The sequence below is a fragment of the Salvelinus fontinalis genome, chromosome 41, assembly GCF_029448725.1.
Source record: "Salvelinus fontinalis isolate EN_2023a chromosome 41, ASM2944872v1, whole genome shotgun sequence".
Taxonomy (NCBI): domain Eukaryota; kingdom Metazoa; phylum Chordata; class Actinopteri; order Salmoniformes; family Salmonidae; genus Salvelinus; species Salvelinus fontinalis.
In genome coordinates this window covers 3,617,572-3,634,648 of record NC_074705.1, presented here as the reverse complement: position 1 = coordinate 3,634,648, position 17,077 = coordinate 3,617,572, and the positions used below count along the sequence as shown (strand labels likewise).

The following is a 17,077-nucleotide window of genomic DNA, read 5'->3' as shown; positions in this document are numbered from 1 at the left end:
CTGACAGTATAGAGGAGGTGAACACCTGACAGTATAGAGGAGGAGAACACCTGACAGTATAGAGGAGGAGAACACCTGACAGTATAGAGGAGGAGGAGAACACCTGACAGTATAGAGGAGGAGGAGAACACCTGACAGTATAGAGGAGGAGGAGAACACCTGACTGTATAGAGGAGGAGGAGAACACCTGACAGTATAGAGGAGGAGAACACCTGACAGTATAGAGGAGGAGGAGAACACCTGACAGTATAGAGGAGGAGGAGAACACCTGACAGTATAGAGGAGGAGGAGAACACCTGACGGTATAGAGGAGGAGGAGAACACCTGACAGTATAGAGGAGGAGGAGAACACCTGACAGTATAGAGGAGAACACCTGACAGTATAGAGGAGGAGAACACCTGACAGTATAGAGGAGGAGAACACCTGACAGTATAGAGGAGGAGGAGAACACCTGACAGTATAGAGGAGGATGAGAACACCTGACTGTATAGAGGAGGAGGAGAACACCTGACAGTATAGAGGAGGAGAACACCTGACAGTATAGAGGAGGAGAACACCTGACAGTATAGAGGAGGAGGAGAACACCTGACAGTATAGAGGAGGAGAACACCTGACTGTATAGAGGAGGAGAACACCTGACAGTATAGAGGAGGAGAACACCTGACAGTATAGAGGAGGAGGAGAACACCTGACTGTATAGAGGAGGAGAACACCTGACAGTATAGAGGAGGAGAACACCTGACAGTATAGAGGAGGAGAACACCTGACAGTATAGAGGAGGAGAACACCTGACAGTATAGAGGAGGTGAACACCTGACAGTATAGAGGAGGTGAACACCTGACAGTATAGAGGAGGAGAACACCTGACAGTATAGAGGAGGAGAACACCTGACAGTATAGAGGAGAATACCAGCCTCGCCCCTCCTCTCCTCTCTCAAAGTGTTTATATATGAAGGAATTAACACTACCTCTGGCCCCTGTTTCTCTCTTCTCCTCTCATGGAACAGTCTATAGTCCTCTCTCTCCCCCCTCCTCTTCTCCCCTCTCCTCCACTCCTCCCCTCCTCTCCTCTCCATTCCTCTCCCCTCCCCTCTCTTTGAACAGTCTACAGTCCTCTCCTCTCCTCTCCTCTCCTCTCCTCTCCTCTCGTGGAACAGTCTACAGTCCTTTCCCCTCTCCTCTCCTCTCCTCTCCTCCCGTGAAACAGTCTATAGTCCTCTCTCCACTCAGACACGTTAAGCGGCTTTCCTGCATTAAAACTAAATGTGATTACAACACAACAGATAATAAAACCCTTATCTGTGCCGTGCCAAAGAGCAGAGCGTGAATTAAAACTAAGCCCCGGCCTTAAGGAGTTTTAACATATACATCCGTATTATAAGTATCAGGAACCTGTCCTGTGTGGAAGGAGACGCCTACTGTCCTGGGTGGAAGGAGACGCCTACTGTCCTGGGTGGAAGGAGACGCCTACTGTCCTGGGTGGAAGGAGACGCCTACTGTCCTGGGTGGAAGGAGACGCCTACTGTCCTGGGTGGAAGGAGACGCCTACTGTCCTGGGTGGAAGGAGACGCCTACTGTCCTGGGTGGAAGGAGACGCCTACTGTCCTGGGTGGAAGGAGACGCCTACTGTCCTGGGTGGAAGGAGACGCCTACTGTCCTGGGTGGAAGGAGACGCCTACTGTCCTGGGTGGAAGGAGACGGCTACTGTCCTGGGTGGAAGGAGACGCCTACTGTCCTGGGTGGAAGGAGACGCCTACTGTCCTGGGTGGAAGGGGACGCCTACTGGCCTGGGTGGAAGGAGACGCCTACTGTCCTGGGTGGAAGGAGACGCCTACTGTCCTGGGTGGAAGGAGACGCCTACTGTCCTGGGTGGAAGGAGACGCCTACTGTCCTGGGTGGAAGGAGACGCCTACTGTCCTGGGTGGAAGGAGACGCCTACTGTCCTGGGTGGAAGGAGACGCCTACTGTCCTGGGTGGAAGGAGACGCCTACTGTCCTGGGTGGAAGGAGACGCCTACTGTCCTGGGTGGAAGGAGACGCCTACTGTCCTGTGTGGAAGGAGACGCCTACTGTCCTGGGTGGAAGGAGACGCCTACTGTCCTGGGTGGAAGGAGACGCCTACTGTCCTGTGTGGAAGGAGACGCCTACTGTCCTGGGTGGAAGGAGACGCCTACTGTCCTGGGTGGAAGGAGACGCCTACTGTCCTGGGTGGAAGGAGACGCCTACTGTCCTGGGTGGAAGGAGACGCCTACTGTCCTGTGTGGAAGGAGACGCCTACTGTCCTGGGTGGAAGGAGACGCCTACTGTCCTGGGTGGAAGGAGACGCCTACTGTCCTGGGTGGAAGGAGACGCCTACTGTCCTGTGTGGAAGGAGACGCCTACTGTCCTGGGTGGAAGGAGACGCCTACTGTCCTGGGTGGAAGGAGACGCCTACTGTCCTGGGTGGAAGGAGACGCCTACTGTCCTGGGTGGAAGGAGACGCCTACTGTCCTGGGTGGAAGGAGACGCCTACTGTCCTGGGTGGAAGGAGACGCCTACTGTCCTGGGTGGAAGGAGACGCCTACTGTCCTGGGTGGAAGGAGACGCCTACTGTCCTAGGTGGAAGGAGACGCCTACTGGCCTGGGTGGAAGGAGACGCCTACTGTCCTGGGTGGAAGGAGACGCCTACTGTCCTGGGTGGAAGGAGACGCCTACTGTCCTGGGTGGAAGGAGACGCCTACTGTCCTGGGTGGAAGGAGACGCCTACTGGCCTGGGTGGAAGGAGACGCCTACTGGCCTGGGTGGAAGGAGACGCCTACTGTCCTGGGTGGAAGGAGACGCCTACTGTCCTGGGTGGAAGGAGACGCCTACTGTCCTGGGTGGAAGGAGACGCCTACTGTCCTGGGTGGAAGGAGACGCCTACTGTCCTGGGTGGAAGGAGACGCCTACTGTCCTGGGTGGAAGGAGACGCCTACTGTCCTGGGTGGAAGGAGACGCCTACTGTCCTGGGTGGAAGGAGACGCCTACTGGCCTGGGTGGAAGGAGACGCCTACTGTCCTGGGTGGAAGGAGACGCCTACTGTCCTGTGTGGAAGGAGACGCCTACTGTCCTGGGTGGAAGGAGACGCCTACTGTCCTGGGTGGAAGGAGACGCCTACTGTCCTGGGTGGAAGGAGACGCCTACTGTCCTGGGTGGAAGGAGACGCCTACTGTCCTGGGTGGAAGGAGACGCCTACTGTCCTGTGTGGAAGGAGACGCCTACTGTCCTGTGTGGAAGGAGACGCCTACTGTCCTGGGTGGAAGGGGACGCCTACTGTCCTGGGTGGAAGGAGACGCCTACTGTCCTGGGTGGAAGGGGACGCCTACTGTCCTGGGTGGAAGGAGACGCCTACTGTCCTGGGTGGAAGGAGACGCCTACTGTCCTGGGTGGAAGGAGACGCCTACTGTCCTGGGTGGAAGGAGACGCCTACTGTCCTGGGTGGAAGGAGACGCCTACTGTCCTGGGTGGAAGGAGACGCCTACTGGCCTGTGTGGAAGGAGACGCCTACTGTCCTGGGTGGAAGGAGACGCCTACTGTCCTGGGTGGAAGGAGACGCCTACTGTCCTGTGTGGAAGGAGACGCCTACTGTCCTGGGTGGAAGGAGACGCCTACTGTCCTGGGTGGAAGGAGACGTCTACTGTCCTGGGTGGAAGGAGACGCCTACTGTCCTGGGTGGAAGGAGACGCCTACTGTCCTGGGTGGAAGGAGACGCCTACTGTCCTGGGTGGAAGGAGACGCCTACTGTCCTGGGTGGAAGGAGACGCCTACTGTCCTGGGTGGAAGGAGACGTCTACTGTCCTGGGTGGAAGGAGACGCCTACTGTCCTGGGTGGAAGGAGACGCCTACTGTCCTGCTACACACCACTATGGTACATGTTCTAATAACACTTACAAATAAATATTGGTCAAAATATGAACGCCACGTAACGCCACGGATACAATGGACTACTGTCAAGAAAGGTTAGGGTACCTGTAGGTGAGGCTACTTGTAGGTTAGGGTACCTGTAGGTTAGGGTACCAGTAGGTTAGGGTACCTGTAGGTGAGGCTACCTGTAGGTGAGGCTACCTGTAGGTGAGGCTACCTGTAGGTTAGGGTACCTGTAGGTTAGGCTACCTGTGGGTTAGGCTACCTGTAGGTTAGGCTACCTGTAGGTTAGGCTACCTGTAGGTTAGGCTACCAGTAGGTTAGGGTACCAGTAGGTTAGGGTAACAGTAGGTTAGGGTACCTGTAGGTGAGGCTACCTGTAGGTGAGGCTACCTGTAGGTTAGGGTACCTGCAGGTGAGGCTACCTGTAGGTTAGGGTACCTGCGGGTTAGGCTACCTGCGGGTTAGGCTACCTGCGGGTTAGGGTACCAGCGGGTTAGGCTACCTGTAGGTTAGGCTACCTGTAGGTTAGGCTACCAGTAGGTTAGGGTACCTGTAGGTTAGGGTACCTGTAGGTTAGGGTACCAGTAGGTTAGGCTACCTGTAGGTTAGGGTACCTGTAGGTTAGGGTACCTGTAGGTTAGGGTACCTGTAGGTTAGGGTACCTGTAGGTTAGGCTACCAGTAGGTTAGGGTACCAGTAGGTTAGGGTACCAGTAGGTTAGGGTACCAGTAGGTTAGTGTACCAGTAGGTTAGGGTACCTGTAGGTTAGGCTACCAGTAGGTGAGGCTAACTGTAGGTTAGGCTACCAGCCGGTTAGGGTACCAGCCGGTTAGGGTACCAGCCGGTTAGGGTACCAGCCGGTTAGGGTACCAGCCGGTTAGTGTACCAGCCGGTTAGGGTACCTGCGGGTTAGGGTACCTGCGGGTTAGGGTACCTGCGGGTTAGGGTACCTGCGGGTTAAGCTACCTGCGGGTTAGGCTACCTGCGGGTTAGGCTACCTGTAGGTTAGGCTACCTGTAGGTTAGGGTACCTGTAGGTTAGGCTACCTGTAGGTTAGGGTACCTGTAGGTTAGGCTACCTGTAGGTTAGGCTACCTGTAGGTTAGGCTACCTGTAGGTTAGGGTACCTGTAGGTTAGGGTACCTGTAGGTTAGGGTACCTGTAGGTTAGGGTACCAGTCGGTTAGGCTACCCGTAGGTTAGGCTACCCGTAGGTTAGGGTACCCGTAGGTTAGGCTACCTGTAGGTTAGGGTACCTGTAGGTTAGGCTACCTGTAGGTTAGGGTACCTGTAGGTTAGGCTACCTGTAGGTTAGGGTACCTGTAGGTTAGGGTACCTGTAGGTTAGGGTACCAGCAGGTTAGGCTACCAGTAGGTTAGGCTACCTGTAGGTTAGGCTACCTGTAGGTTAGGCTACCTGTAGGCTAGGCTACCTGTAGGGTAGCCTACCAGCGGGTTAGGGTACCTGTGGGTTAGGGTACCTGTGGGTTAGGGTACCTGTGGGTTAGGGTACCTGTAGGCTAGGGTACCAGTGGGCTAGGGTACCTGTGGGTTAGGGTACCTGTAGGCTAGGGTACCAGTAGGATAGGGTACCTGTAGGCTAGGGTACCAGTAGGATAGGGTACCTGTAGGCTAGGCTACCTGTAGGCTTGGCTACCAGCGGGTTAGGGTACCTGTGGGTTAGGCTACCAGTAGGTTAGGGTACCTGTAGGTTAGGCTACCTGTAGGTTAGGGTACCTGTAGGTTAGGGTACCTGTAGGTTAGGGTACCTGTAGGTTAGTCTACCTGTAGGTTAGGCTACCTTTAGGTTAGACTACCAGTGGGTTAGGCTACCTGTAGGTTAGACTACCTGTAGGTTAGGCTACCTGTAGGTTAGGCTACCTGTAGGTTAGGCTACCAGTAGGTTAGGCTACCAGTAGGTTAGGGTACCTGTGGGTTAGGTTACCAGTGGGTTAGGGTACCTGTGGGTTAGGCTACCAGTAGGTTAGGCTACCAGTAGGTTAGGGTACCAGTGGGTTAGGCTACCTGTAGGTGAGGCTACCTGTAGGTTAGGGTACCTGTAGGTTAGGCTACCTGTAGGTTAGGCTACCTGTAGGTTAGACCACCTGTAGGTTAGGCTACCTGTAGGTTAGGCTACCAGTAGGTGAGAATACCTGTAGGTTAGACTACCTGTAGGTTAGGCTACCTGTAGGTTAGGCTACCTGTAGGTTAGACTACCTGTAGGTTAGACTACCTGTAGGTTAGGCTACCAGTAGGTGAGGCTACCTGTAGGTTAGACTACCTGTCTGACAGGGGATTGGTAATTAACATTCTGTATTTAAACAGTTTCTTCTTTCATTGTTTATTGATGTGTTTGTTTGTTCTTTCTCTCATGAATAAACATGAGAGTGGGCATTGTCAGATTATTCAACCCAATACAGAGACTAGATAGACTACCTACTTATCAGACTGGAACACGGACTGTCTAGTTCAGGGTTACCAATAGACTACCTACTTATCAGACTGGAACACGGACTGTCTAGTTCAGGGTTACCAATAGACTACCTACTTATCAGACTGGAACATGGACTGTCTAGTTCAGGGTTACCAATAGACTACCTACTTATCAGACTGGAACATGGACTGTCTATTTCAGGGTTACCAATAGACTACCTACTTATCAGACTGGAACATGGACTGTCTAGTTCAGGGTTACCAATAGACTACATACTTATCAGACTGGAACATGGACTGTCTATATCAGGGTTACCAATAGACTACCTACTTATTAGACTGGAACACGGACTGTCTAGTTCAGGGTTACCAATAGACTACCTACTTATCAGACTGGAACATGGACTGTCTAGTTCAGGGTTACCATAGCTACATCCAATGACATCGTTCCTCAGTTCCTGTAAAACTGGAGTCTGATCCAATCATATGTACAATGCCACATATGTAACAATGTACAGCTTATTACATAGAAAGTCAAGTCCAATAGGGAGCTTTTTCACTGTTTGTGTTTTGAGAATCTGCTTTATTAGAAACATGACATCATCATCCCTCACCTGGTCTGGTTGAGCGGCATCTGGACCACAACAACACACCTAACCCTCCCTAAAGACATCCCCTCTAACCATAACTAAAGACACCATCTCCTCTAACTATAACCCTCCCTACAGACACCATCTCCTCTAACCATAACTAAAGACACCATCTCCTCTAACCATAACTAAAGACAACATCTCCTCTAACCATAACTAAAGACACCATCTCCTCTGACCATAACCCTCCCTAAAGACATCCCCTCTAACCATAACTAAAGACACCATCTCCTCTAACCATAACTAAAGACACCATCTCCTCTAACCATAACCCTCCCTAAAGACATCCCCTCTAACCATAACTAAAGACACCATCTCCTCTAACCATAACTAAAGACACCATCTCCTCTAACCATAACCCTCCCTAAAGACATCCCCTCTAACCATAACTAAAGACACCATCTCCTCTAACCATAACTAAAGACACCATCTCCTCTAACCATAACCCTCCCTAAAGACATCCCCTCTAACCATAACTAAAGACACCATCTCCTCTAACCATAACCCTCCCTAAAGACATCCCCTCTAACCATAACTAAAGACACCATCTCCTCTAACCATAACCCTCCCTAAAGACATCCCCTCTAACCATAACTAAAGACACCATCTCCTCTAACCATAACTAAAGACACCATCTCCTCTAACCATAACTAAAGACACCATCTCCTCTAACCATAACTAAAGACACCATCTCCTCTAACCATAACCCTCCCTAAAGACATCTCCTCTAACCATAACTAAAGACACCATCTCCTCTAACCATAACTAAAGACACCATCTCCTCTAACCATAACTAAAGACACCATCTCCTCTAACCATAACTAAAGACACCATCTCCTCTAACCATAACCCTCCCTAAAGACACCATCTCCTCTAACCATAACTAAAGACACCATCTCCTCTAACCATAACTAAAGACACCATCTCCTCTAACCATAACTAAAGACACCATCTCCTCTAACCATAACTAAAGACACCATCTCCTCTAACCATAACCCTCCCTAAAGACACCATCTCCTCTAACCATAACTAAAGACACCATCTCCTCTAACCATAACTAAAGACACCATCTCCTCTAACCATAACTAAAGACACCATCTCCTCTAACCATAACCCTCCCTAAAGACATCTCCTCTAACCATAACTAAAGACACCATCTCCTCTAACCATAACTAAAGACACCATCTCCTCTAACCATAACTAAAGACACCATCTCCTCTAACCATAACTAAAGACACCATCTCCTCTAACCATAACCCTCCCTAAAGACATCTCCTCTAACCATAACTAAAGACACCATCTCCTCTAACCATAACTAAAGACACCATCTCCTCTAACCATAACCCTCCCTAAAGACACCATCTCCTCTAACCATAACTAAAGACACCATCTCCTCTAACCATAACTAAAGACACCATCTCCTCTAACCATAACCCTCCCTAAAGACATCTCCTCTAACCATAACTAAAGACACCATCTCCTCTAACCATAACTAAAGACACCATCTCCTCTAACCATAACTAAAGACACCATCTCCTCTAACCATAACTAAAGACACCATCTCCTCTAACCATAACTAAAGACACCATCTCCTCTAACCATAACTAAAGACACCATCTCCTCTAACCATAACTAAAGACACCATCTCCTCTAACCATAACTAAAGACACCATCTCCTCTAACCATAACTAAAGACACCATCTCCTCTAACCATAACCCTCCCTACAGACACCATCTCCTCTAACCATAACTAAAGACATCATCTCCTCTAACCATAACTAAAGACACCATCTCCTCTAACCATAACTAAAGACATCATCTCCTCTAACCATAACTAAAGACACCATCTCCTCTAACCATAACTAAAGACACCATCTCCTCTAACCATAACTAAAGACACCATCTCCTCTAACCATAACTAAAGACACCATCTCCTCTAACCATAACTAAAGACAGCATCTCCTCTAACCATAACCCTCCCTATAGACATCTCCTCTAACCATAACCCTCCCTAAAGACACCATCTCCTCTAACCATAACTAAAGACACCATCTCCTCTAACCATAACTAAAGACACCATCTCCTCTAACCATAACCCTCCCTAAAGACATCTCCTCTAACCATAACTAAAGACACCATCTCCTCTAACCATAACTAAAGACACCATCTCCTCTAACCATAACTAAAGACACCATCTCCTCTAACCATAACTAAAGACACCATCTCCTCTAACCATAACTAAAGACACCATCTCCTCTAACCATAACTAAAGACACCATCTCCTCTAACCATAACTAAAGACACCATCTCCTTTAACCATAACTAAAGACACCATCTCCTCTAACCATAACTAAAGACACCATCTCCTCTAACCATAACTAAAGACACCATCTCCTCTAACCATAACTAAAGACACCATCTCCTCTAACCATAACCCTCCCTACAGACACCATCTCCTCTAACCATAACTAAAGACATCATCTCCTCTAACCATAACTAAAGACACCATCTCCTCTAACCATAACTAAAGACATCATCTCCTCTAACCATAACTAAAGACACCATCTCCTCTAACCATAACTAAAGACACCATCTCCTCTAACCATAACTAAAGACACCATCTCCTCTAACCATAACTAAAGACACCATCTCCTCTAACCATAACTAAAGACAGCATCTCCTCTAACCATAACCCTCCCTATAGACAGCATCAAGTGGTCTGCCAGCTTTTCCTCCAGATGTGCAACACTGGCTGAAGTTAAACCTACAGGCCTACAGTACAACCTGTTGATGGCAAAGCTATGGCAGATTGCTCGGTCAGAAAATGATATCTGATACTTTGGATGGAAAATAATAAAAAAAAAAAGGCCGTGATATCCCATGTACTATCTATCCCGCAGGCGTAGTAAATATCCCGAGGCGCACTTCTATTCCTGTGATTATAATTGACGCACCCTCGCGGAGTTATACCATTAACTACTGTAGCCAGCTGTTAGACAAGCCAGGAACGAAAACAGACATCACCAATTAACTTGTATAAAAGGAAAGAAAGGACGACAGTATGTTATTCTACAAGCATGTATCCCCCGCCTTACCTGACATTTCTTGATGAGGTACATTGACAAGACTGAATCCTTTGGCGGTATATGCTTGTCTAACATCAGCGCAGGTTTTCGCTTTGATATCTCCTCCACGTGACAGGGACAGCACCGATAAAGCGCAACACAACACGCGTACTCTCCACATTGCAGTCATCGGTAATAAATCCGTGTAAGTGAAATAAAATCCGTTACAGACGACCCGAACGGCTGGTCAATCCGCGCGGTGAAACCAGGTCTACAATGCTCCCTCTTTCCGTCCGTGATTTTTTTTTTACTTTCTCCCTGCTCGCTGCAGAATGTCAAATGTTTATCCACCGAAAATCACAATTAACTTATTATTTCAATCCGTTCAGCTCATAGCAGAATCTCTCTCTCTCCTCCTGTCCTCTCTCTCTCTCTCTCTCTCTGAACAAGATCCCGCCTTGAGTAAAACAGCCCGACGTCGTTCCGCTACATGAAGCAACACCTTGAGCTCTCTGTTAATATAACTTGTGCCCGAGACCCCACACTAGATACAGCGCCTCTGTGTTTCTGTCAACGGAGGAAACTAGAAATCCAGGGACGACACGCTCGGCTCATAGCCCAGTCACCGCTCCACAGCACCCGGCAAAACACGGAGTGGAATTCTACCTCCTACCTCTCATCTAGGGGCGCCAACATGGGGTTTTCTCAAGGCTAGGGGCGCAAACATGGGGTTTTCTCAAGACTAGGGGTGCAAACATGGGGTTTTCTCAAGACTAGGGGTGTAAACATGGGGTTTCTCAAGACTAGGGGTGTAAACATGGGGTTTTCTCAAGGCTAGGGGTGTAAACATGGGGTTTTCTCAAGACTAGGGGTGTAAACATGGGGTTTCTCAAGACTAGGGGCGCAAACATGGGGTTTTCTCAAGACTAGGGGCGCCAACATGGGGGTTTCTCAAGACTAGGGGTGTAAACATGGGGGTTTCTCAAGGCTAGGGGTGTAAACATGGGGCTTTCTCAAGACTAGGGGTGCAAACATGGGGTTTTCTCAAGACTAGGGGTGCAAACATGGGGTTTTCTCAAGACTAGGGGTTCATTCAAAAATGTAGAACCAGGAACAGATATATCCCTTGGTTCACTCCAGACCTGTCTGCCCTTGACCAACACAGAAACATCCTGTGGCGTACTGCATTAGCATCGAATAGCCCCCGTGATATGCAACTTTTCAGGGAAGTTAGGAACCAATGTACACAGGCAGTTAGAAAAGCAAAGGCTAGCATTTTCAAAAAGAAATTTGCATCCTGTGGTACTAACTCAAAAAAGTTCTGGGACACTGTAAAGTCCATGGAGAATAAGAGCACCTCCTCCCAGCTGCCCACTGCACTGAGGCTAGGAAACACTGTTACCACCGATAAATCCACTATAATTGAGAATTTCAATAAGCATTTTTCTACGTCTGGCCATGCTTTTCACCTGTCTACCCCAGTAAACTGCATGGAACCCTCCACAGCAACCCGCCCAAACCTCCCCCATTTCTCCTTCACCCAAATCCAGATAGCTGATGTTCTGAAAGAGCTGCAAAATCTGGACCACTACAAATCAGCCGGGCTAGACAGTCTGGACCCTCTCTTTCTAAAATGATCTGCCGAAATTGTTGCAACCCCTATTACTATTCGTATCGTCTGAGATTCCCAAAGATTGGAAAGCTGCCGCGATCATCCCCCTCGTCAAAGGGGGAGACACTCTAGACCCAAATTGCTACAGACCTATATCTATTCTACCCTGTCTTTCTAAGGACTTCTTCGCTATGCAATCTGGTTCCAGAGTTGGTCACGGGTGCACCTCAGCCACGCTCAAGGTCCTAAACGATATCATAACCGCCATCGATAAGAGACAGTACTGTGCAGCTGTATTCATCGACCTGGCCAAGGCTTTCGACTCTGGTTATTAAATGGATAAAAAGTTTAATCCATTCTCCGTTTCATTAATTTATTCACAGGTAAATAGTAATATGCTCTAAACCGCTCTGATGACAAACAAACTGGGTTAGGGTTGTGTTGCCCTGTCTCCAATCGTCCACATGGCTGGAAGAACCTATTTAATAAATAAAAAAACATTTTGAAAATGTTAAAAAATATATAAAAATATGTACTATTAACTAACTAGCTACAGTGCATGCTAACTCAAATGAGCTGCTAACTAGCTACAGTGCAGGCTAACTCAAATGAGCTGCTAACTAGCTACAGTGCAGGCTAACTCAAATGAGCTGCTAACTAGCTACAGTGCATGCTAACTCAAATGAGCTGCTAACTAGCTACAGTGCAGGCTAACTCAAATGAGCTGCTAACTAGCTACAGTGCAGGCTAACTCAAATGAGCTGCTAACTAGCTACAGTGCAGGCTAACTCAAATGAGCTGCTAACTAGCTGCAGTGAAGGCTAACTCAAATGAGCTGCTAACTAGCTACAGTGCAGGCTAACTCAAATGAGCTGCTAACTAGCTACAGTGCAGGCTAACTCAAATGAGCTGCTAACTAGCTGCAGTGAAGGCTAACTCAAATGAGCTGCTAACTAGCTACAGTGCAGGCTAACTCAAATGAGCTGCTAACTAGCTACAGTGCAGGCTAATGTAAGAAATTGTATTAGATATTGGTAACTTAAGATTTTACTAAGATATCTTTACATGTAATTAAACGGCCTTATTATAAAATATCCACCTCGTCCTATTGTCTCCTCTTGTTCTCCTGTCAACAGTAAACGTTTTACTAACACTAACTCAAATGAGCTGCTAACTAGCTGCAGTGCAGGCTAACTCAAATGAGCTGCTAACTAGCTGCAGTGCAGGCTAACTCAAATGAGCTGCTATTTAAAAACACAAACTCCAAATGAATTTTGTCGGTAGCTAGCTAACAGCCAATGGAGGAGGGTGAAAGGATAGCTAGCAGCTGTCAAACAAGGGAGAGAGGAGGCTATTCTGGATAGGGCAGGTACTGCAGTGCAGTTCACAGCAGTACCTGCCCTATCCTGTTCTGGCTGTGCCGGGTGGAGATTAGGCTACTCTCTCTCTGTTTCACCGCCTCCCAAGCCACGTTCACTCAACCCAACGGCCCACCCGCTCGCTCCGCTTCTCAGCGCTTTCCTTCCACTGAAAATGAATGGGAAGCGGTGTTTCACCGCTCGGCCGGTAGTGTACACGGACCGTGACAGTGATCATTTGGATACGCCCATACAGTATCTGTTGTTCATGTGGAGAGTAGCCTAATCTCCAGCCGGCACTGCCAGAAGAGGACCGGAAGGCCCTCAGAGTCTGGTTCCTCTCCACCCGGCACAGCGAGAAGAGGACCGGCCAGCCCTCAGAGCCTGGTTCCTCTCCACCCGGCACAGCCAGAAGAGGACCGGCCAGCCCTCAGAGCCTGGTTCCTCTCCACCCGGCACAGCCAGAAGAGGACCGGAAGGCCCTCAGAGCCTGGTTCCTCTCCACCCGGCACAGCCAGAAGAGGACCGGAAGGCCCTCAGAGCCTGGTTCCTCTCCACCCGGCACAGCCAGAAGAGGACCGAACCACCCCTCAGAGCCTGGTTCCTCTCCACCCGGCACAGCCAGAAGAGGACCGGCCAGCCCTCAGAGCCTGGTTCCTCTCCACCCGGCACAGCCAGAAGAGGACCGGCCACCCCTCAGAGCCTGGTTCCTCTCCACCCGGCACAGCCAGAAGAGGACCGGCCAGCCCTCAGAGCCTGGTTCCTCTCCACCCGGCACAGCCAGAAGAGGACTGGCCAGCCCTCAGAGCCTGGTTCCTCTGGTCTACCCAGTACAGCCAGTAGAGGACTGGCCAGCCCTCAGAGCCTGGTTCCTCTCCACCCGGCACAGCCAGAAGAGGACCGGCCAGCCCTCAGAGCCTGGTTCCTCTCCACCCGGCACATCCAGAAGAGGACCGGAAGGCCCTCAGAGCCTGGTTCCTCTCCACCCGGCACAGCCAGAAGAGGACCGGCCATCCCTCAGAGCCTGGTTCCTCTCTCGGTTTCTACCCTATGTTCCTACCTTTCTAGGGAGTTTTTCCAAGCCACCGTGCTTCTACATCTGCATTGTCTGCTGTTTGGGGGTTTTAGGCTGAGTTTCTGTATATCACTTTATAAATACATTTGATTGATAGTAAATATCCTATTATTATGCTTTTGCAAGTCACCGCCATTTCGGGTTTAACAAAGCCCGCAGGTTTTGAATCAATATTTTATTAAATATAAACACTTTTAATATTTGAATAAAAATGCATGATGGGTAAAGAATATTTCCATATTTTCTTGGAACAAATGGGATTCATTTTAGGCTCAGAGGCAGCCTCTAGAGCTCCAGCATGTCTGTTAAAATGTGATTAACGTTGTCTCAATATTTGTCATGTTTTTGATTTAAAAAAACATCATGTTTATCACTAATAATACTAGACTTTATCCCCCAAATGCAGCATTAACCCCAAAGCTGCTCCATGCATGGTTTATCCTGCTTCTAGTAGCATTCAGATCCACTCCACTACTCCACTACCCCACTACTCCTCCACTCCACCACTCCACCACTCCACCAAGCTGCTCCATGCATGGTTTATCCTGCTTCTAGTAGCATTCAGATCCACTACTCCTCCACTCCACTACTCCTCCACTCCACTACTCCACCACTCCACTACTCCTCCACTCCACCAAGCTGCTCCATGCATGGTTTATCCTGCTTCTAGTAGCATTCAGATCCACTCCACCACTCCTCCACTCCACCACTCCACTACTCCACCACTCCACCACTCCACCAAGCTGCTCCATGCATGGTTTATCCTGCTTCTAGTAGCATTCAGATCCACTACTCCACTACTCCTCCACTCCACTACTCCACCACTCCACTACTCCACCACTCCACCAAGCTGCTCCATGCATGGTTTATCCTGCTTCTAGTAGCATTCAGATCCACTCCACTACTCCTCCACTCCACCACTCCACCACTCCACTACTCCTCCACTCCACTACTCCACCACTCCACCACTCCACCAAGCTGCTCCATGCATGGTTTATCCTGCTTCTAGTAGCATTCAGATCCACTCCACTACTCCTCCACTCCACTACTCCTCCACTCCACTACTCCACCACTCCACCACTCCACCAAGCTGCTCCATGCATGGTTTATCCTGCTTCTAGTAGCATTCAGATCCACTCCACTACTCCTCCACTCCACTACTCCTCCACTCCACCACTCCACCACTCCACCACTCCACCAAGTTGCTCCATGCATGGTTTATCCTGCTTCTAGTAGCATTCAGATCCACTCCACTACTCCTCCACTCCACTACTCCTCCACTCCACTACTCCACTACTCCTCCACTCCACCACTCCACCACTCCACCACTCCACCACTCCACCAAGCTGCTCCATGCATGGTTTATCCTGCTTCTAGTAGCATTCAGATCCACTCCACCACTCCTCCACTCCACCACTCCACTACTCCACCACTCCACCACTCCACCAAGCTGCTCCATGCATGGTTTATCCTGCTTCTAGTAGCATTCAGATCCACTACTCCACTACTCCTCCACTCCACTACTCCACCACTCCACTACTCCACCACTCCACCAAGCTGCTCCATGCATGGTTTATCCTGCTTCTAGTAGCATTCAGATCCACTCCACTACTCCTCCACTCCACCACTCCACTACTCCTCCACTCCACTACTCCACCACTCCACCACTCCACCAAGCTGCTCCATGCATGGTTTATCCTGCTTCTAGTAGCATTCAGATCCACTCCACTACTCCTCCACTCCACTACTCCTCCACTCCACTACTCCACCACTCCACCACTCCACCAAGCTGCTCCATGCATGGTTTATCCTGCTTCTAGTAGCATTCAGATCCACTCCACTACTCCTCCACTCCACTACTCCTCCACTCCACCACTCCACCACTCCACCACTCCACCAAGTTGCTCCATGCATGGTTTATCCTGCTTCTAGTAGCATTCAGATCCACTCCACTACTCCTCCACTCCACTACTCCTCCACTCCACTACTCCACTACTCCTCCACTCCACCACTCCACCACTCCACCACTCCACCACTCCACCAAGCTGCTCCATGCATGGTTTATCCTGCTTCTAGTAGCATTCAGATCCACTCCACTACTCCTCCACTCCACTACTCCTCCACTCCACTACTCCACCACTCCACCACTCCACCAAGCTGCTCCATGCATGGTTTATCCTGCTTCTAGTAACATTCAGATCCACTACTCCACTACTCCTCCACTCCACTACTCCTCCACTCCACTACTCCACCACTCCACTACTCCTCCACTCCACTACTCCTCCACTCCACCACTCCACCAAGCTGCTCCATGCATGGTTTATCCTGCTTCTAGTAACATTCAGATCCACTACTCCACTACTCCTCCACTCCACTACTCCTCCACTCCACCACTCCACCAAGCTGCTCCATGCATGGTTTATCCTGCTTCTAGTAGCATTCAGATCCACTCCACTACTCCTCCACTCCACTACTCCTCCACTCCACAACTCCTCCACTCCACTACTCCTCCACTCCACTACTCCTCCACTCCACCACTCCACCAAGCTGCTCCATGCATGGTTTATCCTGCTTCTAGTAACATTCAGATCCCGGTAGGCTATGATTACAGCCCTAATGACAGGGTACGACCCAGAACCACAACGTGTACTGGGCACCAAGACTAGACACGAGGTCAACATATGTAGTAGATCTTTAAAGGTCTACAGATGAATATGCAGTTAGCACTTTTCCTTTGTTGTACCCGCCACTCTACTACTCCACTACTCTACTACTCACCTACTCCACTCCACCACTCCACCACTCCACTACTCACCTACTCACCTACTCCACTCCACCACTCCACCACTCCACCACTCCACTACTCACCTACTCACCTACTCCACTCCACCACTCCACCATTCCACCACTCCACTACTCACCTACTCCACTCCACCACTCCACCACTCCACCACTCTACTACTCACCTACTCCACTCCACCACTCCACCACTCCACCACTCT

General features: G+C 49.7%; 1 protein-coding gene across 1 annotated transcript in view; it reads right to left on the bottom strand.

Annotated features, from left to right (window-relative positions):
* Nucleotides 1-10,649, bottom strand: part of LOC129840309 (glypican-6-like) — a 461,602-nt gene extending 450,953 nt beyond the window's left edge. The window contains exon 1 of the mRNA XM_055908111.1: nucleotides 10,061-10,649. Within this exon, the coding sequence (XP_055764086.1) occupies nucleotides 10,061-10,220 (160 nt within the window). The 5' untranslated portion in view covers nucleotides 10,221-10,649. The remainder of the gene's footprint in view (nucleotides 1-10,060) is intronic.
* Nucleotides 10,650-17,077: the final 6,428 nt, after the last annotated feature.